The sequence below is a fragment of the Salvelinus sp. IW2-2015 genome, unplaced genomic scaffold, assembly GCF_002910315.2.
Source record: "Salvelinus sp. IW2-2015 unplaced genomic scaffold, ASM291031v2 Un_scaffold3958, whole genome shotgun sequence".
NCBI classification, from domain to species: Eukaryota; Metazoa; Chordata; class Actinopteri; order Salmoniformes; family Salmonidae; genus Salvelinus; species Salvelinus sp. IW2-2015.
Window position 1 is genome coordinate 85,191 of NW_019945232.1, and position 21,604 is coordinate 106,794.

General features: G+C 39.5%; 1 protein-coding gene, 1 long non-coding RNA gene and 1 pseudogene across 2 annotated transcripts; 2 read left to right on the top strand and 1 right to left on the bottom strand.

Moving 5' to 3' along the window:
- Window positions 1-1,279: 1,279 nt before the first annotated feature.
- On the bottom strand, window positions 1,280-3,250 carry LOC112076724 (fibrinogen alpha chain-like). The gene is made up of 2 exons (XM_024143414.2): window positions 2,749-3,250; window positions 1,280-1,764 (listed from the first exon to the last, which is right to left on the bottom strand). Exons 1-2 carry the CDS (start codon window positions 2,836-2,838, stop codon window positions 1,414-1,416), a joined length of 441 nt encoding a protein of 146 aa, XP_023999182.1. The 5' UTR covers window positions 2,839-3,250; the 3' UTR covers window positions 1,280-1,413.
- Window positions 3,251-6,092: 2,842 nt separating this feature from the next.
- Window positions 6,093-20,573, top strand: LOC112076723 (uncharacterized; annotated as a pseudogene).
- LOC139026138 (uncharacterized) lies at window positions 16,190-16,702 on the top strand. The gene is made up of 3 exons (XR_011477857.1): window positions 16,190-16,211; window positions 16,300-16,506; window positions 16,542-16,702. It is a non-coding gene; the product is annotated as an uncharacterized lncRNA (long non-coding RNA).
- Window positions 20,574-21,604: the final 1,031 nt, after the last annotated feature.

Consider the following 21,604-nt stretch of genomic DNA (forward strand, 5'->3'; position numbering starts at 1 on the left):
AGAGTATCCACAAAACAAGCATTTATAAACAGCATGTTTAAATGGCAGTGGTACCAGTCTCCTATCACTAAATGGGCATCAAGGTCACAAGATGTCTTAAAGCTAGAATCCTTAATTGAAACAATAACAAAGTGGACTCCGCGCCTCAATTTTGGTAGAATCTGAGGGATGGGCCTGGAGATATGTAACCACTCACATTCGTAGACAGAGCTATGGTCAGATCATCCATGATATCAACATTATAGTTTTAACCATGCTTTGAGGCTACACAGTGTTTGTTTACATTTACTGTGTTTACAAACAAGCTTATATTTTGGGTTCTGATTGGGTAGGACAGTTGAACAAGGGCATGAGGAATTTATAAGTGTTTTTCCTCCCACACATGTAAAGTGTTGGTCCCATGTTTCATGGGCTGAAATGAAAGACCCAGAAATGTTCCATATGCACTGAAGGCTTATTTCTCTCAAATGTTGCGTACAAATTGTTTACATCTCTATTAGTAAACATTTCTCCTTTGCCAAGTTTAGCCATCCACCTGACAGGTGTGGCATATCAAGAAGCTGATTAAACGGCATGATTATTACACAGGTGCACCTTGTGCTGGAGACAATAAGGCCACTCGAAATGTGCGGTTTCATCACACAACACAATGCCACAGATGTCTCAAGTTTTGCAATTGGCACGCTGACTGCAGGGATCTTGTCCATTATGATCTAAAGCTTACAACTGATCCTAGATCAGCACCCCTACTGAGATGCTTTATGAATATGGGCCCAGCTAGGGCCCTTGTACCAGTTCAGAGACMGACTCTGTTACTCCACAACAAATATATTAATAGGCTTACATTACTATGTAACAAATTGTTATTTATATAGCACATTTCTTACAAAAATGCAGTTCAAAGTGCTTAAAAATAATGCTTTGGAGGGTGAGGGGCCATTCCCCCCAGAAATGTCCGGGAACTTGCAGGTGCCTTGATGGAAGAGTGGGGTAACATCTCACAGCAAGAACTGGCTAATCTGGTGCAGTCCATGAGGAGGAGATGCACTGCAGTACTTCTCTGGTGGCCACACCAGATACTGACTGTTACTTTTGAGTTTGACCCCCCTTTGTTCAGGGACACATTATTKCATTTCTGTTAGTCACATGTCTGTGGAACTTGTTCAGTTRATGTCTCAGTTGTTGAATCTTGTTATGTTCATACAAATATTTACACATGTTAAGTTTGCTGAAAATAAACYCAGTTGACAGTGAGAGGARYTTTCTTTTTTTGCTGAGTTTATATCATACATATACAGGTAATTGTAGTTAAACAATATTCCTTTAATATAAGTGATAAGGGTACAATATGACACAATATACTATTCAAAATAATATTTTGGTTATCCAGCAAGAGAGTTCTCTCTTGGTTTATTAACATTCTTGAAAGGCTGTCACCCCTACGGAACCCAGACATTCCGTTTCCTCCAGAACGTCTTCTAGAACCACCTGGTTCTGTTCTAGGTCCTCAAACTGAGTCAGGAGTTCCTTGTGGATGATGGGGATGGTTTTGTAGCTGAACAACGGTGGAGGATCGACATCCACTGGTTGTAGTTTGATCTTCAGGATGTCTTTAACAGGGGAGTTCTTCTTCTGATGCTTGGTAGTGTTARTGAATTTGGTCATCAGGTCCTGTTGTGACCGGTAGCTGTCGTGGTCGATAAGGAAAGCAAAGGTCCTGTTGCATGATCCTTGGCAGGACCTCAGTTTGATGTCAATGTCCACCTAAGGTGCAGAGGCACACAGAGTAAACAGAGGCACCCTATTCCCTACATAGTACACTAGTTTTGACGAGGGCCACCTATGCACAGCATTTTGGACACAGCCAGGCGTTAATGTCTGAAACACAGATGCAGACAATGCATCCAAAATGCCACCCTATTCACTAAATAGTGCACTACTTTTTACCAGGGACCTAAAAACCAGTAGGTTGCTAAACTGAGCAACAGCACTGTAAAAACAGTGACTAACCCAGGGGATGTGTCTGAAATGCTGATCTGGCKATAGCCTACTGTATTTGTAATCGTTTCTGTAATTGACAGATAGACGGATCGCATGATAGCGCACTCATAATTGGAAAAATGTATGTTTTAAAATGCTTAAATAGAGGTTGGCAATAGCTAGGTTAACCATCTCCCTGCACGTTAATATAAACCAAGGAAGCAGCKGATCAGGAGCAGTGTGTGTGTGTTTTCAATATGCAGAGGGACAAATTATTTTTTCCTACCCTCCCTCTGATTGTTAAGTATTATGCACATTGATAGCCTGCTATCAAACATCCATGCCAGCTGATTTATAATGCTGTAGTAGCAGCAGACAGTACAGATGTAGGATCTTCATTTGATCATGCTTTTGTTGCGAAAGTTTGTAATTTCCACTTTAAAATGTCAGACTTGATTTGCCCTGACGAAAAATGTATCAACCCCTACAAAAATGTCCATTAGCTATAATCCACATAATAATTCACATTTCCTGTTGCTTCAAGATTATTTTCCTGTTGTAGCATACTGACTCAAATGAAGATCCTACATCTATCTAAATCAGGGATGTTCAATGTCGTTCTTGGAGGGAAGAACCACTACTAATTCAGACCTGGGACACCAGGTGAGTGCAATTAACAGCTCTGCTCTAATATGGTTGGACTATTGGAGCAAAACATGGGRGGAGAAGAGACCGGTGACAATCAAGCAAACAGAGTGTAATAGCTACCCAAGTGTGCGTCGTCCAAAACCCGGGACATGTTTTCACTGAGCCGTAAGCAAGCATGACTAGGTCTTCAGGTGTTATTACATATACCATGTTTCATACCCATTACCCATTTCAGATATAAAGAAAATACGGAATAAAGAAGATGGTGGGGTAAAGAACACAGGGTTTATTTTTGAAGAATAACAGAAACACAGAGTAGAAAGTGGGGTGTGTCTGAAATGGCTCTCTATTCAATGTTTAGTGCACTTTTGTTGTAGTACGCCCCTATTGGCTCTGGTCAGAAGTAGTGCACCATCTTGGGAATATGGTGCAATTCTGGACAGGGACAGACAACAATGTCCACCTGAATTACAGAGAGACAGGAGAGTAAACAGATAGTATTTGACCAAAGCTTACAGTTTAACTCTGAGGTAAACACTAAAGGGCCTTGACTGGTGGGGTGAGGTTGGAGAAGATCATGTTAAGTCAAAGTTTGGTGTTGCAAAGTTTTACCCCCCAGTTTTTTTTTTTTTTATAAATGTTGTTACATTTATTTAAACTAGCAAGTCAGTTAGAACAAATTCTTTTTTACAATGACTGCCCATCAAAGGCGTACTGCCGAGATTAAAAATAAAATAAAAATATAGGACAAAACACACATCACAACAAGAGAGAAAACACAACACTACATAAAGAGAGCCTAAGACAACAACATAGCATGGCAGCAACACATGAAAACACAGCATGGTAGCAACACAACATGACAACAGCACAAAACATGGTACAAACATTATTGGGCACAGACAACATCACAAAGGCCCAAGAGGTAGAGACAACAATACATCACGCGAAGCAGCCACAACTGTCAGTAAGAGTGTCCATGATTGAGTCTGTGAATGAAGAGATGGCGATAAAACAAACCAGTTTGAGTGTTTTTTGCAGCACGTTCCAGTCGCTAGCTGCACGAATTGAAAAGAGGAGCGACCCAGGGATGTGTTGTGATTTGGGGACCTTTAACAGAATGTAACTGGCAGAACGGGTGTTGTATGTGGAGGATGAGGGTGCAGTAGTATCTCAGATAGGGGGGAGTGAGGCCTAAGAGGGTTTTATAAAATAAGCATCAACCAGTGGTCTTGCGACGGGTATAAGAGATCCAATTTACAGAGTAGTATAGAGTGCAGTGATGTGTCCTATAAGGAGCATTAGTGGCAAATCTGATGGCCGAATGATAAAGAACGTCTAGCCGCTCGAGAGCACCCTTACCTGCCGATCTATAAATGATGTCTCTGTAATCTAGCATGGGTAGGATGGTCACCTGAATCAGGGTAGTTTGGATCGAGCCTTGAGGTACTCCCTTGGTGACAGACAGTGGCTGAGACAGCAGATGTTCTGACTTCATACACTGCAGTCTTTGAGAGAGGTAGTTAGCAAACCAGGCCAAAGACCCCTCAGAGACACCAAACTCCTTAGCCGGCCCACAAGAGTGGAATGGTCTACCGTATCAAAAGCTTTGGCCAAGTCAATAAAAATAGCAGCACAACATTTCTTAGAATCAAGTGCAATGGTGAATAGTTTAGGACCATTAAGGTTGCAGTGACACATCCATAACCTGAGCGGATACCAGATTGCATACCCGAGAGAATACTATAGACATCAAGAAAGCCAGTGAGTTGATTATTGACAAGTTTTCAACACTTTTGATAAACAGGGCAAAATAGAAAAAAATACTGGCCTATAAAAGTTAGGATCACTTGATCTCCCCTTTAAATAAAGGATGCACCGTGGCTGCCATCCAAGCAATGGGAACCTCCCCAGAGAGGAGACACAGGTTAAAAAGGTCAGAGCAATGGGAACCTCCCCGGAGAGGAGACACAGGTTAAAAAGGTCAGAGCAATGGGAACCTCCCCGGAGAGGAGACACAGGTTAAAAAGGTCAGAGCAATGGGAACCTCCCCGGAGAGGAGACACAGGTTAAAAAGCTCAGAGCAATGGGAACTTCCCCAGAGAGGAGAGACAGGTTAAAAAGTTCAGAGATAGGCTTGGCGATGATAGGGGCAGCAACCTTAAAGAAGAAAGGGTCTAAACCATCTGACCCAGCTGTTTTTTTGGGGTCAAGTTTAATTAAGGAGCTCCTTTAGCACCTCGGACTAAGTGACCGCTTTGTAGGGAAAAGGAGGCATGGCAGAGTCAAATAGGAATACTGACTTAATGAAGAGGTGAAAAGAGCTCAGCCATGTGCTCCTTGTCAGTAACAACCACATCATCAACATTAAGGGACATGGGCAGCTGTGAGGAGGGTTTATCCTCCAGGTCTTTAACCGTTTTCCAGAACTTCTTGGGGTTAGACCGACAGAGAGAGAACTGCTACTTAAAGTAAATAACTTTGGCCATCTGGATAGCCTGACTATCCCAGGCCTCTGCATTTGGGTGGGTGGGGTYAAACTCTCCTGCCATTTTTAGGCTCAAGAGTTTTCACACCTCTCACTTCACACTTCAGTGCTAATTTCAGTCAGCTTCTTTCCTAGCAGCTTGGCAGCTCAGTAGCCCCATTTTATAAAGCTTTATACCTACCTAGAGATTATTGTCCTTACATTTTTGGTTTCACAAATAGGTCCAGACTGAACACTGCTCACTCAGTTTTGTGCTGGATGGTATTTCCATGTTCCGCCGTGTTTCCTCTGCAGGTCTTGGTCTGTTAGAAGTTCCCTTATTGATAATCCTTGGTAGCAATAGTTCATTCAGGTAATTTTGTCCAAAATCAAGGTTCTAGGTATGGAATTGTGACTTGGAATTAAGTTTTTGATGTTGAGGTTAGTATCCTGCACAAGTCCCTGTGAAAAAAGTTTATCTACGTTTATCCAACTGTAAATCCATCTTTTTGCAGAAGAACTCAGGAGCCAATGCTCTCCGTGTCTGCTCCCTCTCTCGCTCTTATTCTGAAACTCAGAAAATATCTATTACAATAAATACAAGGGCTGTGTGCCAATAGGCTTGGATATCCACTATCCTCGTCACCTCACTCCTTTCCAAGTATCCTTTGCTTCTCTCCTTTCCTCAGCTCAGCTCATTTCCTCATCTCCTTTCCTTCATGAGCACTGAAAGGAGTTGATGATTGAATGTGATATGATGAAAACCAATGCCTTTAACCTGAACTTTCCCAGTCACAGATTGAGCCTTGTCCTGGACACAAAAGGATGCTCAATGGATAATCTCCATTGAAAGTGTTTKGTCCAGGATTACGCTTAATCTGTGTCCAAGAAACAAACTGGCCCGCAACCAAATCTCACTTAGGTTCCCAAAAACCATAGGGCTGGCCCTGATGATTGATCTGACTTAGACCTTTAGCACCCATAAAAAAACAAACAAACAAGAAAGTGGTTTGTCTGTCAGCAGCAAGGAGTGCTCTAACAGACCACAGCTAAACAAGCAGGAAACCAACCTAATCAACAACACACATTTGAGACGATGCTGAGAGTTGTGGGACATCTGTTGTGTAAGACAATTATTTTGTTACTACATGTACTTAATAACTTAAGAAACAAATCAAATGTGTAATGTAATGAATGACCTGATCTGTTTCTAGGTCTCATTATATGCTGTCGGGGAGCTGATGGCTTGACAGAGACACTGGTGGAACTTGGACAGAACGCAACCATAAACTGTTCTCTAACATAGAAAGTGCATACTGGTACATACAGCACCAACCACAGCTCCACTGGCCATACTCCGCTCTTCACTAGTAGTAGTCCTGCTGCTTTTTATTACAATAATAATTATAGAACAGAATATTCATTAGAAACAGGAAATAGTTGTTCATACAGAATGTAACAGTAGATGATTGTGGCGTGTTCTACTGTGCAAAAAAAAGAAGAGGTAGATTGATATTCAGCAATGGACCAGACTCATGACCGCTGGTAAGTGCACATTTATTCAATGATGAATTCCTTCAATATAACATAAATCTTTATTGAAATACATCAATTTTGAGTATACACTCAAGCGTATGCAGCCCCAACATTGCATGTGTGATGACTGTACACCAACTTAATGTACTTTAATTGTAAAGTTGCATTGTGTGGATATCACTACATGCACATTTAATATAGTGATTTGTCCATGTGCATTATTGCACAGATGTTTATGCTGACTATCCCAATCAGACAAACCAGACATCCAGCTATCCAACAAGACATCCACTATCCAAACCAGCATCCAGCTATCAAACAGACATCCAGCTATCCAAACCAGACATCCAGCTATCCACAACCAGACCTCAACTACAGGTCATCATGGGAGAACTGTCTTCTGTTCATTTACAGTGTTCTGAATGTTATTCTGATGGTTATGATCCTGGTGAGTGAATGGAAATACGAGATTTGAAATATAAAAATTTAAAAAATCATTTACAGAGAATTTACATATTGCTTTTGTTAATCAACTTGATATTGACTTTTCACATTTTGTTGGTTTATATTTCAGTGCTAATCTTGACCTTGCCATGTCAGAACAGGAACTCTCCTTCTACTAGCACCAAGACGCCGAATAGACCAGAGGTAAGTTACTTTTTGTAAAGATCCTAAACAGTTGCATCAGTCTCAGCTAATTTGGACCAATAATTTAGCTTAAAGCTGCAATATGTACTTTTTTGGCTACCCAACAAAATTCACATAGAAATGTGAGTTATAGATCTGTCATTCTCATTAAAAGCAAGTCTAAGAAGCGTTACATCTGTTCTGTGTGTGCTATTTCTATGCTTCTATTCTTAATTTAGTTTTTGCACTTTTACTTTCAGTTTTGTACACCAGCTTCAAACAGCTGAAAATACAATATTTTTGTTTATGGAAAATATATTTCACAGCGGTTTAGATGGTACAATGTTTATCAACACTATGCTTGTTTGTTTTGTCACAGAAACTGAAATTAGGTGAATTATTAGAATTTTAGCAACCATAGTGCAACTTTAACAGTATAACGTGCTGAAACGCATACCGATATATCAGAACTCTGATTGCATGCAAGTTTAAAATAACAAAAGAAATAGTCACTGCATTGTTTATTACATTTACTCCCAAAGTCAGTGACACAGCACCAAGACGATTAAATCCTGAACTTGTATCAATAATTAGGTTTGCAGTATAATGCATGATCCATAAGGGCAAGCTAAGAACATGCTTAGAAATGCTTACGGTAAAATGATGGTAGTCATGTGACATTGTTACAGTGATGACTAAAAGAGTCTACTGAATATGCGTCACTCCTTTTCACTGCTAGTCAGTAATTATATTGTTTGTTAACGTTCCCCTACTTTGCCATGAGTTGTACTTTACTAAAATGCGATGATGTAGTGTGTCCATTTATACATGAAGGGTCAATCCAGTTGTATTGTAACTGTCTTCTATTCAGACATCCCTCAAAACTAACCTGTTAGGAGTGCTGCAAACAAGCAAACTTTATTCAGGGATTTGAGGTGAGGCTGTGGTCAAAGTCTCTGCAACGTCTCTTTAACATTTCAAGAACCGCATCAATATTATACAGGTCAAATAATCTGTGCAAATTTGCACTTGTCTTTTTGTCCTTTTGCGTCATCATCACTTACAGTGGTACTCTACTACACAATTTGACCGGGTGCGTTTTAACTGGTTGAACAGTACCATCTACTGAAAATAGTAAGCACTGCAGGTGTTCCCACACTGCATCCTGGCTACCCAACAAATTAACAAATAGTCCTGGTGATATGTGCCACATTTTTGGTGAATTGTTCACTTTTTCATAAAAGCATAAAACTTGGTAAGTCTACACTTGTACAGTTTGGGGTCCTGAACATTTTCAGATGTGGAGCCATCACAAAAACTCATCCTGGCGGTCATGGCCACCATTTTTCTATTCCGCCATAGCTAGACAATGTATTTTCTTTCATATCTGCCAAACATGATAACCAGGGCTCGACATTATTAACACTTGTCCGCTTGGACAAGAAGAATATAGAATTAAATCACGCAAAAATCACATTATCAAACAACTCGGCTACTCYGATCAGAATTAAATCAGTTCCCTCTGCATGCAACGTMTAKCACACTGTCCTCCCAATATCTGCAGAATTTATCAGAGTACAAGAGCCAATTTATGCTTGATGTGAAAATTGAGCTCRGTACTGCATTGCTGTGTGCAWKCGAAGRGTTGTAACAATGCGGAGGGKTRCATAWAGCGCTGCATTGACATGATTGGTTCACTGTAAGTGGGGGCGGGAGGTCCTGTATAAAACAAAAACTCACTTCCTTGACAACTTCCTTCACAACAGATCTTAAAAAAAAATAATGTATAACAGTAACATGCAAAACAAACATAACAGCCAGAGGGATTCCACAAAGAAATAAGAAAAATAAATAAATAAAACCAATCCACATTATATCAAATCAAATACAGACATATAGCGAATGTTGTAGCGAAGGTTGTGAATGATCTTTACACCGAGGTAGGTTACAATATCTTTTTCAGAGATGTTAGAGATCCTTAGAGTCACTCAAATTGTAATCTAAGGAGTAAAGATTCTCATAAAACTTAGTGGTAAAGTCTGATAACAACTCTCTATCCTCAGTGGTAACCCCATTAATCTTACATTTCCGAAGTGTGTTGAGTTCCCCTCTACTCTTTTCCAAATTAAATCTGTAGCTACTGTTCTTTTTGCCTTTTTCAAGACATTGTTTTCTGGATCTTCTGAAGGCTCCTCTAGCCTTTTCCTCATACAATGTATCTAGTTGATTCTGGAAATCATTCAATTTAGCTTCCTCATTAAGATCAAGATGCTCAATCTCTGTGATATCCGCAATGGTTTTAGAGAGTTCAGCTACCTCACATCTCCTTCTTAAAGCAAGCCGTTTCCATCAGTAATACAGGCTGAGCGGATTTTACATTTCAGCAGTTCCCAATATTTCCCATATTCTGCATAAGATGTAGCTAAACTCCAGTAAACAGGAATTAGATTCTTAATCACATTTTTTTAAATCATCATGCAATAACAATGAGTTATTTAATTTCCAATAACCACCATAGTATTTCTTACCATCATTACTGCACATTCTTACAGTCAACAATATGACTTTATGATCTGTCAGGACTGCAGGCAGTATTTTGACCTCTACAGTGTTGGGCTCAAGACTAGAGGTTATCACCCACAAGTCAATTATTGATTGTAGAGAACGATCTCTATTACTCCWTGTGTATTGTTTCTTTCCAGGGTTTTTAACTCTCCATATGTCAATTAAGTCCAGGCTTTGGCAGAACTTCACCAACTTGTTCACACCAATGTTAGGCCTATGGGGCAATCTATCAGTCTCATTAGAATAAACCATATTCAAATCTCCACCAACTATAATCTGACTGGATGGATATTTTCTCAGGAGACGTTTAAGAATGTCTTCAATTTCCTCTAGAAGTAAGTTATTTGGGGGACTAGAACAGTATCCATATACATTACACAACACAAATCATCTCTCCATGTGGTTGATGACCGCTACTACCCCAATGTCCATTTAGTGTCCATTTGAGTGAACAAAAATGTCGCTTTGAAATTGTGTGCTAAAATTGCAACCCCAGCTGAATGATTAGTCCCGTGGGCCAAAAAAATGACATTGCCCCACTGATTTGTCCAATAATTATAGTCCTCTTTGCATTAATGTGTTTCTTGAACAAATACAAGATCTGCGTTGCAGTCCTTACAACAAAACAAAAAAAAGCTTTTCTCTTCAACAGGTTTCATATCCCCCTGGCATTGATTGACAAACTTCAATTCCATATCTATAGAATAGAAAGACAAATCCTATGCAATCTCAACTCTACCCTCTCTATAAAAAGTTGCTTCATACATGTATTAACAGAAGTCTTAACTTGTAAACCATAACACCACAATTCAAAACTAGAACGCTTAGTTTGCAGTGGGAAGGAGCTACCTTGTAAACCTACCGACAGAACAAATCACCRCGGTCGTATTTCTTTTCCGTTGGCGAAAAAGGCTCTGATTCCCCTGTAGTATCCACCCTTTCCRTGATTTCGGGACTGTTGTACAAGATGCCACAATTTTGCCTTTGCTGCTGCAGTCAAGTCCTACCCGAATCTAAATGTTCTCTCTTTCAGAAATGCGCTTTCCTTTGCTTTCTTCCAAACTGCATCTCTTGCTGTGCGAAAAGCAAACTGGATGATGATCGAGCGGCTGACGATGGCGTCTTGTTTCTTCCCAATACGATGAGCGACATCCACAGCCACATCCACAGCCATATATCCATATGGGAAGTCCGGTGACAGACGGTTACAGATGTCTCTTACTAAGCGCTTCACATTCCCAACCTGGTCCTCGGGGACACCTTAAAGCCGTAGCCCCCACCTTCTCCGGTATCGCTCTGCTTCCGATAAGCGCTCTTGCATGTCTGCGATGGTCTTCTCCTGTGCAGTGCATTTCTCAGAAGTAGCAGTGTTTGCAAGTTTAAGCTCTTCGATACTCTTGTATGCATGATTCAGAGAGGTCTCGAGGTCAACTATTTTTMATGTGTTTTCGKGTATCATTTTCTCCAGACCATCGGCTCTTTCGTTTATCTTTGCAGAGACAGCATCGATTATGTTGACCCGTAGTTCGCGCAAAGACAATTATTTGTTTCTTTTGGGTGCAGGACTATTGACTGCATTTTCAGAATCAACCGAATGTCCAGAATCCTCAATTTCTTGTCCCGAGGAGTCAGGTGGCGGTTTTTCTCCAATGTATGAGTGCTCAGCTAGCAACTGCCTACTCTTCCCTTTGCTCTTTCGCAAAAAAAAATCTTCCATTTCTCAAAGTTTCAGATCAAATTTGCGGTCAACTAAGCGTTCTCTAGTGTGTTTACTATAAGCCAAGTTCCGTTACATTTAAGTAAGTTTGAGAGGGATAAAAGTTAAGGTTACTCGGAGCAAGCTGAAATCTAGTCTGCACTCGCCGCCATCTTCCAACCTACCCTTCACAACAGATCGCGGAACAGCACCGAGCTGTTGACCAGAAGTGCAAGAAGTATGTATGGCCCTGACTTCTGCATACGCTGTATTACCGTAAATGCTGCACGGCCAATGCAGACATCAGATTGACAATGCAGCGCCTTTAATTATTGTAAACTCAACAACAAAAAGTTCCTGGAGTATCCTTTAGGGATTCTTCAAATTGAAACTGTGGGGGAACCCCTATAAGTTCTTCGAAGAACCCCTTTTAATGGATCTTCCAACCTTTTTAATAAACTTTTGGGTTAATTTTTTAAATAATAATACACATAACAATTACACCATATTTTAGTTGTCAGTGTTTATAATGATTATAGTGCCAAAGCAGAATTACAACCTCAAAATATGAGGTTAACTCCCAGCAGAGCCCAAAGTATAATGGGGCGGCAGGTAGCCTAGCCCTTGCGTGTTGATGTTCTCTGTCTCCGTAGCCAGAATGATTTTGCAGTGCATGGTGATCGAACAGGTTTCCTTTTAAACCATTATCAAAAAGTTTCTCATTCACCACAAAAACCAAGGTATAACATACCGCTAGCCACTTGACATACCATGTATGGCTCCTCTTCTGTATACCTACAGACACAAAGGTGAGGAGATGCTGTCCTTTCAAATAAAAAATCCAAACGTTTCAGTTGGGCAGTTAGGTTCCTGCAAGAACCCCACATAACTTAGGAGGTTTCTCGATTAACCCACCTACTAATTTCTTCGATTAACTTTGAGGATCTTAAAGAAGAACCCTTGTTGAACCCCTAATTTTAAGAGTGTAGGCCTGCATTGACAGACACAAGCGGGCTTTCAATCATGCAGTCGTGATATGCGTTTTTCTTTATCAAAGCGAGCCTAGCCGTGTGCACATTTGTTGGTATTCATTGCTAGTTAGTGAGTTGTTTGCCCAGTTATAGCCCATTTGGGTCTTCAATCAAAATCCTGGAAAAGTCCTGGTGTGTGCCAGTAGGGTGTAGCCAGAAGAGAGAGGCGAGACATTTGTGCAGCAGGTAAAATAATGATATACAACCGACTAACAGTCAATTGAAAACATTTATGTAGTTTGCCTGGTTTTCTCGCTAGTTTACAATACATATATTAATGTCATTGTCATGTCCTAAAATAACTTTCATGGCTCTCGCAAATGGCCGGAACGCAGTTGATACTGGTGCACGGTTGATGTTGATGAAACCAATGCTGCATACTCCGGTTATAAAAACATCTCTCAAGCGCTAAAAATTGGGTAGGATTCTCTATTCAATATTGGACATGTAATTCTGACAAAGTTTTTAAAATATTCTTAGAATAGCCTAATTGACAAGTAACTCTATCCTGTCAAGAACTCCCCTGAACACTGAATATTTAACCTTACAAATAGATAAACTCTCATCTGGTTACCTTGCCCACCTTGAACAGAGGTTATCCAAAGCTGTGGATTGTTTGAATGTATTTTCCTCTGTATCTGGTTTGACTTTAAATGTAAAAACAATTGTGATTTATTTGCATTAAAGGCTATATGTAATGATTTGGTTGATATTGCTGTTATTCCCATAAAAATGTTAATACATACCTGGGAATTAAGATATGTAAAAAACCAAACGAAGGGCGCATTGAATTTTAATCCCACCACTAATAATGTTAAGAGGTTTGATGCTTGGTTGTCTTTAAATGGTCGTGTATTGCTGTCCAAAAAATTGAAGGATTATCAAGACTAGTATATACTGCAATGGCATTGGATGTTCCCAAAGCAACAATTAAAGAAGTAGACTGGGTGGTTTAAATGAGTTTGGTACATCCTATTATCTTTAAGACTAGAAGGATCAAGAATTACTGTCACACCCTGACCTTAGAGATCTGTTTTATTTCTCTATTTGGTTAGGTCAGGGTGTGATGTGGGTGGGCATTCTATGTTTTTCTGTTTGTATTTCTTGTGTTTGGCCGGGTGTGGTTCTCAATCAGAGGCAGCTGTCTATCGTTGTCTCTGATGAAACCATACTTAGGTAGCTCCTTTTTCCCCTGTGTTTGTGGGAAGTTAACTTTTGTTTGAGGCATTGTGCCCTAACTTCACGGTTTGTTTTTGTATGTTTTATTGTTTTGTCGGCGTCATTTCAAATAAAAGAGAAATGTACGTCACAACGCTGCACCTTGACAATTACATCCAATTTAAGGATAGGATTTGAAATATCATTCCAAATCTTTTTACAAAGGTTGGTGGCATTGTATTCTCCTAAAATGTAACAGAGCTAAATATAATTCCCCTTAAATTAAACGGCGAAGGAGTACGCCATCGTTGTTGATGCAATAGCTACATGCCTTATAAGACGTATACAGGGAAATTACAATTTCAGAGGAATGTGGAATTCAGTTTCAGCTTCCTATTAGATGGTTTATGCGTTAAGGATAAAAGTGCACAATAATTATATTAGGAAGATGAGTCACGAGCTTTTCCCTCCTGCAAAAGTATACTGGAATTATAGAATGGAATGCGGTATGGAACTTAAGGAGAACATATGTGTCAATAACGAAGTCGTGAAGTGTCTTTAAAAAAAGTATCATTTAATATATCCAGTAAACTAGGTACTGACAATTTCAAATTGATATCGATGAAGTGTGTGTTTTGTCAAATTGAGAATGAAACCACAAGTCATGTGTTCTTTGAATGTATTTGCAGTAAGATCTTTTGGATGGATGTACATTTATCTTTCAGATCAACTGGTGGTAGGGTTCTTCTTGATGGTAAAGGTGTTTTACTTTTGTTTCATGATTTATATCAGATTAAAGAATATACAATGAATCTGCATGTGTCACATGTATTGACGCTGGAGAGACGAAGCAGGTAGGGAAGAGCGGGAGCAGACGTGACAGCATGGTAAATATTATTWACAGTACATGCAAGTGGGCAAAAAACCCAACGTTCTTTTTTTTTATTGAACTGGAGTTTTATTTTGAAGTGGTGCATAATCTGAAAAACTGTAAAGCAAACGAACCCTAATTGCCTGTGAAACCTTGTACATTTTTGTTTACTTATGTATACCCCGTGTGTAAAGTTTCTGTGTTATTTGGTAGATTTTTTGTAAGATGTTTGTATATTGTGTTATAATTGTTAATAATAAAAATATATATATTTAAAAAAAATACCTTGCCCACCTTAGCCATTTGATCCCTGGTTCATTGAGTGAGGAAATTATTTTATAAAGACAATGTTTTGCTTGTAATTGTAATGTTGCAGTGATGCAAACCATCCTCCTGGGGATTCCAGGAGAGCTACTGGATGTGCAGGCTTTTGCGCCAGCCCTGCTCGAACACACCACATTGTAAAACATCAACTGCTCAACAGGACCTTGATAAGCTGGTGTGTTCGAGCAGGTAGTGTTTGAACAGGGTTGGATCAAAAGCCTACACACCCAGAAGCTCTCCAGATGGAGGTCGATGGACCACATGTGTTTTACACAGTAGCCCATCAGTGTAGTATTTTACTTTGTGGGGGGTTAAGGGCCTTGCTCAAGGCCACAACGGCAGGAAATACTGTATAATACATGGGATCAGAGACCAGCAGCCTTCCATTGTCAATACCAGTGAAATAATGAATGTTATTTTGTGAAGTGGTTCCATGCATCATACAACAGTTTTCAGTCACCTTTTTGGCCCATGGCGTTACAGACCTTTTTGGGGGGGACAAGTGACTTGTTCCTCCATATATTTACATATTCTTAAATCCATTCCTTTACTTAGATTTGTGTGTATTGGGTATATGTTGTGAAATTGTTAGATATTACTTGTTAGATATTACTGCACTGTCGGGGGCTAGAAACGCACGCATTTGCTACATCCGCAATAACATTTGCTAAACACGTGTATGTGACCGATACAATTTGATTTGATATGATTTGAGCCTTCAGACAAGTAAAAAAAATGGTTACTATCAAGCCCTGATAACACATAAAGGGTGAAGTCTACCTTAGGTCACTTCGGTGATTCTAAAATTACTAGATGAAGGCTTTGAAAAAATATATTTCTGTGTTGTAATTAATCATTGGGCAGTAACGAAAATGTCTGTTATTAATGATTAAATCCATAATTTCATTTAAAAAACATGCTCATTTTAAAAACAAACTCCCCTTCCGCAGCTGTGGTGGGAAGTGGCAGAGCTATACGCTGTTTGTCAGACCATGAGACATCCTGAGAATCGGTCATCTCACCAAAGCTTCTGTAGCATCCGAACGGTTTGGCCTACAAACTAATATGATCACTCTATAGAAAGGGGAGACTCTCATGAACACTATGGAGTTCTTCGTTTTGTCATGGGACTGGTTTAAAGGTAACCCACTGGTCTAAAGGTAACCCACTGGTCTAAAGGTAACCCACTGGTCTAAAGGTAACCCACTGGTCTAAAGGTAACCCACTGGTCTAAAGGTAACCCACTGGTCTAAAGGTAACCACTGGTCTAAAGGTAACCCCTGGTTAAGGTAACCCACTGGTCTAAAGGTAACCACTGGTCTAAAGGTAACCACTGGTCTAAAGGTACCACTGGTCTAAAGTAACCACTGGTCTAAAGGTAACCCACTGGCTAAAGGTAACCCACTGGTCTAAAGGTAACCCACTGGTCTAAAGGTAACCCACTGGTCTAAAGGTAACCCACTGGTCTAAAGGTAACCCACTGGTCTAAAGGTAACCCACTGGTCTAAAGGTACCCACTGGTCTAAAGGTAACCCACTGGTCTAAAGGTAACCACTGGTCTAAAGGTAACCCACTGGTCTAAAGGTAACCCACTGGTCTAAAGGTACCCACTGGTCTAAGGTAACCACTGGTCTAAAGGTACACATGAATGGAAGTATGGAGTAGTTTTGTTCAAAGAATACGGGGTTAAATATGTGTAAAAATATATAGCAAGATATATTTCCTGAGCTTTCTTATATTCTCTAGATATAGGACAGACCCTTCAAAAACGTATTCCTTATATTTATTTTTGACTGTCTTTTTGTTGTTGACATTTATCAATGCGTTTCTAGGGCGTTCTAAAGGCCAGATGGACTATATTTTTTATACCTAAAGGGTTACAATTCAAAATCAATAGTAAATGATCATGAACTTCTTAAAACAATTCCATATTTCAGACTTTTAAAAATTAAATAATGAAAAAAAAACTGAAATGTAGCTAATAATTTGTGACATTTTTAAAGGTATTTTCTTTTTACTAAACCCTCCCGTCACCCACCCGCACTTCATCCAGAATATGTAATGACCTTAAAGCCACCTTCCCAAGGATATAAACGCAGCGAATGAACAAAGGGACGGCATTACGTTTTATAACCCAGCCCTAGCCTGTGGTTGACCAATTAGAATTCCTTGCAATAAAACTGAGCCAATGGCCAAATAAAAAAGGATCCTATTTCAGACTCAATATATAGGAAAATTCTCCCATGTCTCTGTATTAATCCCTATTAGAAAAACCCTGTCCTCTGTCTCTGCGCTGTGTATTTATCTTCCGTATATTATTATACTGGACACAATCCATATTGACAGGTCAAACATTTATAAATTAATAAAAATTAAAAAAAATGCCCTTTTTTAAAACTTTTAATAATATAAAAATATTTATTACAACATTTCTTCATTTTGCATGTAATTCATTCAGTCCAGTTGATTATTTGCAGGTTATGAGTCTACCTCCGCATCGCTAAACTGTACTGCAAGCAGACTGCTGTACGTCTGTTACCTACTTACGTTCATTACCACAGTTACAAGTAATACCATGCAGACCGCATCTTTTGGCTAGTTTATATCTTAGAAACAAAGAGTAGGTCTGTATTGTTTTTTGTTGCTTTACAAAGTCATTTTAATGCACAGTAAATTAACAGTTTCTTAGGTTATGATTGGTTGCTCAGCCTCCTTTTCATGTTCAGCCAGGCCACTGTGTTTATAACCCTGCTAGTCTCGTTGCCAACCATAACATGCTCTATCACTACTCCACAGGTGCTGGTTGCCAGTTTGTGTGATCCTGTTGATTGGACCCCAAGGTATTCATTTCAAATAGTCACTTAGTATTGTAGTGTCAGATGGATTAATTGGAGGCACATTTTTATGTCTCTGTTTTTATGTCTCTGTTCTGAAGTCTCTTCGCAGGTCAACGTTGAAGGCTTCAAGAGAGATAATGTTATCTTGCCTTGCACATACATTGAGAAGGCGCTTAAAAATGTCAATTTTTTTTGGCAAACCGCAGATGATGTGAATGTCTACAGTATTATTTATTGATGGAAAAGCAGATTTGTCCAAGCAAAACTCTCAGTTCAGAGACAGAACCAGTATGTTCTCTGATGAGTGGACAAATGGCAACTTCTCTCTCCTACTGACTGATCTCAAGGACTCTGATAGTGGGAATTATTTATGTTTCATACCAACAGAGAACATTCTTCGTCAAGTGGAACTTTCTGTTCAAGGTTTGCATTACAACCAAGTATAACAGCCTCTTTTATCTATACAGTATTGGAATTTCCATTAACAGTTTTAAGAAGTTGATGATACAGTATGATAACACTATAAAAATGTCCCTCTTTATTTTGCAGAGAAACCAACTCCTGAGCCTACAAATAGCAGCACCGTGAGCCTCAGAGGACAGAACCTCAGCCCCTTCCTGTTTCTCCTCCTCAGTCAAATGCTCTACCTTATTTGACCCACAGCATAGAAATTGGTCATTGTGCCATTTTATGTGGCTTTGTTTTGCAACTTCTGTGTGTTCAATCGTCTGAAATATCTTTTCTCTCTATATGTATGAAATATGAAACTGCAAATATAGGCTACCACTTGCTAGAACTCTTTATAGATGTGATGAGTAAATGCATAACACTTTTTTAAACCTGGGTAATCTGTGAAATCAAAATAGGAAATAAATTTGAAATAGGGTTGAAATGGGATTGAAATGGGATTGAAATGGGATTGAAATGGGATTGAAATGGGATTGAAATGGGATTGAAATGGGATTGAAATAGGGTTGAAATGGGATTGAAATAGGGTTGAAATGGGATTGTGTAGTGTGTCGCTCCTGTCAATACAGCTTCAATTACAAGGCTATTAAAGTATTACACAGCCAATTGAAAGTCATTTTGGTGAGAACTTGAGATTGAACACAATCGTGTGGTGTTTTTTGTTGTTTCAATTAGCTTTTTCTTTTACTAAGACATTTTCTTTAAGTTAAAGTAAACGTTCACTTCCTCAATATTCTGGAATAAAGTCTGTTGCTATTCCTTTTTGCAAACTATAGTTTGATCATGTGGTTGCACACTGCGTTCAGTCTCATCACTCACTGCTCACCGGTGGTGCCTGTCCATTCTGTAAGACCATTATTATGAATTTGCTTATTTATTTGACATTCATTTTACAATGAATSAAGTAAGTGTGTCTTCTGTTCTAAAATGTATTTAGAAGGACTGAGATGCTCAGCTCTGGTGACTTTTCAAAAGGACATTTTACTTCTAAATGAATGAAAATAAAATTATACTGACACCATCTAAAATATATTATCAGGTATCATATTCGCAATAAGTAATATCATCTATAAGTAATATCACCCAACTGATGCAGCAGAGTGGTGATAAATAAATAGGTAAAGCATTGGGTTGCCTATCTGACTACACACTACTTCGCGACATCACAGCATACTCCTGATCCCAAATGTGGAACTTTTAACCATTTAGAATCCTATTGATGTATTTTATGTCCAAAAAACTTTCATAAGCACAGTGAATATAATGTATATATAAGATTTCTGGTCTCATGAAACCAAGATTGCGCCTGAATGCCGAGTGTCACGTCTGGAGGAAACTTGGCATCATCCCAACGGTGAAGCATGCCAGAAGAACTATACATTTCCTCCAACCTCTGAACCCCCTGAATGGGTAGACGGGCCAGAGGTCAGTGTCGTAGTGGGAATATGAAAATACACAGTGTACAAAACATTATGAACACCTGCTCTTTCTATGACAGACTGACCAGGTGAATCCACGTGAAAGCTATGATCTCTTATCAATGTCACTTGTTAAATTCACTTCAGTCAGTGTAGATGAAGGGGAGTTGACAGGTTAAAGAAGGATTTTTAAGCCTTGAGAAAATTGAGACATGAATTGTGTACGTGTGCTTTCAGAGGGTGAATGGGCAAGACAAAGATGTAAGTGCCTTGGATGGGGTATGGAGTAGGTGACAGGCGCACTGGTTGTTGTCAAGAACTGCGACATTGCTGGGTTTTTCATGCTCAACAAATCAAAATTGATTTATAAAGCTCTTCTTACATCAGCTGATGTCACAAAGTGCTGTACAGAAACCCAGCCTAAAACCCCAAACACGCAGTAATGCAGGTGTAGAAGCACGGTGGCTAGGAAAAACTCCCATGACAGGCGGGAACTAGGAAAAACTTAAAGAGGAACCAGGCTATGAGGGGTGCCAGACCTCTTCTGGCTGTGCCGGGTGGAGATTATAACAGAACATGGCCAAGATGTTCAAATGTTCATAAATGACCAGCAGGGTCAAATGATAATAATCACAGTGGTTGTCGGGGGTGCAACAGGTCAGCACTTCAGGAGTGAATGTCAGTTGGCTTTTCATAGCCGATCATTCAGAATATCTCTAACTTCCTGCTGTCTCTAGAGAGTTGAAACAGCAGGTCTGGGACAGGTAGACATCCGGTGAACAGGTCAGGGTTCCATAGCCCCAGGCAGAATAGTTGAAACTGGAGCAGCAGCACGACCAGGTGGACTGGGGACAGCAAGGAGTCATCAGGCCAGGTAGTCCTGAGCATGGTCCTAGGGCTCAGGTCCTCAGAGAGAGAGAGAGTAGAGAGAGAGAGAGAGAGAGAGAGAAAGAAAGAAAGAAAGAAAGAAAGAAAGAAGAAAGAAGAAGAAAGAGAGAAAAAGAGAGAATTCTAGAGAGCATACTTAAGACCTCTTTGGGCTGAGATCCCGCTAATGGGATCGATATGACAACAGCCAGTGAAAGTGCCGGGCGCCAAATTCAAAACAATGTCACGCCCTGACCTTAGTTATCTATGTTTTCTGTTTTATTTTGGTCAGGTCAGGGTGTGACGAGGGTGGGTATGTTGTTTGGCCTGTCTAGGGTTTTGTATGTCTAGGGGTGTTTGTTAGTCTAGGCATATTGTGGTCTATGGTGGCCTGAATTGGTTCCAATCGAGCTAGCATCATCATATTGGATCACATATTGTCATCTTATTTAGGTGCCATTTTCCATTTTGGTTTTGGGGTTATTGTTATATGTAGTTGCATGTCAGCACTCGTTATATTAGCTTCACGTTCGTTTTTGTTGTTTTGTATAGTTTGTTCAGTATTCTTCGTTAAAAAAAAAGAATGTATCAAATCACGCTGTGCCTTGGTCTCCTCGTTACCATGAATGTGAAAACAACAGAAATCCTCAACATACAAGTATTTTACACCATTTTAAAGATACACTTCTTGTTAATCCACCACAGTGTCCGATTTCAAAAAGGCTTTACAGCGAAAGCAAACCAAAAGATTATGTTAGGTCAGAGCCAAGTCACAAGAAAACACAGCCATTTTCCAGCCAAAGAGAGGAGTCACAAAAAGCAGAAATAGAGATAAATGAATCACTAACCTTTGATGATCTTTATCAATGACACTCATAGGACTTCATGTTACACAATACATGTTTTTTGTTCGATAAAGTTCATATTTATATTAAAAAATCTCAGTTTACATTGGCGCGTTACGTTCAGTAGTTCCAAAACATCCGGTGATTTTGCAGAGAGCCACATCAATTTACAGAAATACTCATAATAAACATTGATAAAAGATATAACTATTATGCACGGAATTAGAGATACACTTCTCCTTAATGCAACCGCTGTGTCAGATTTC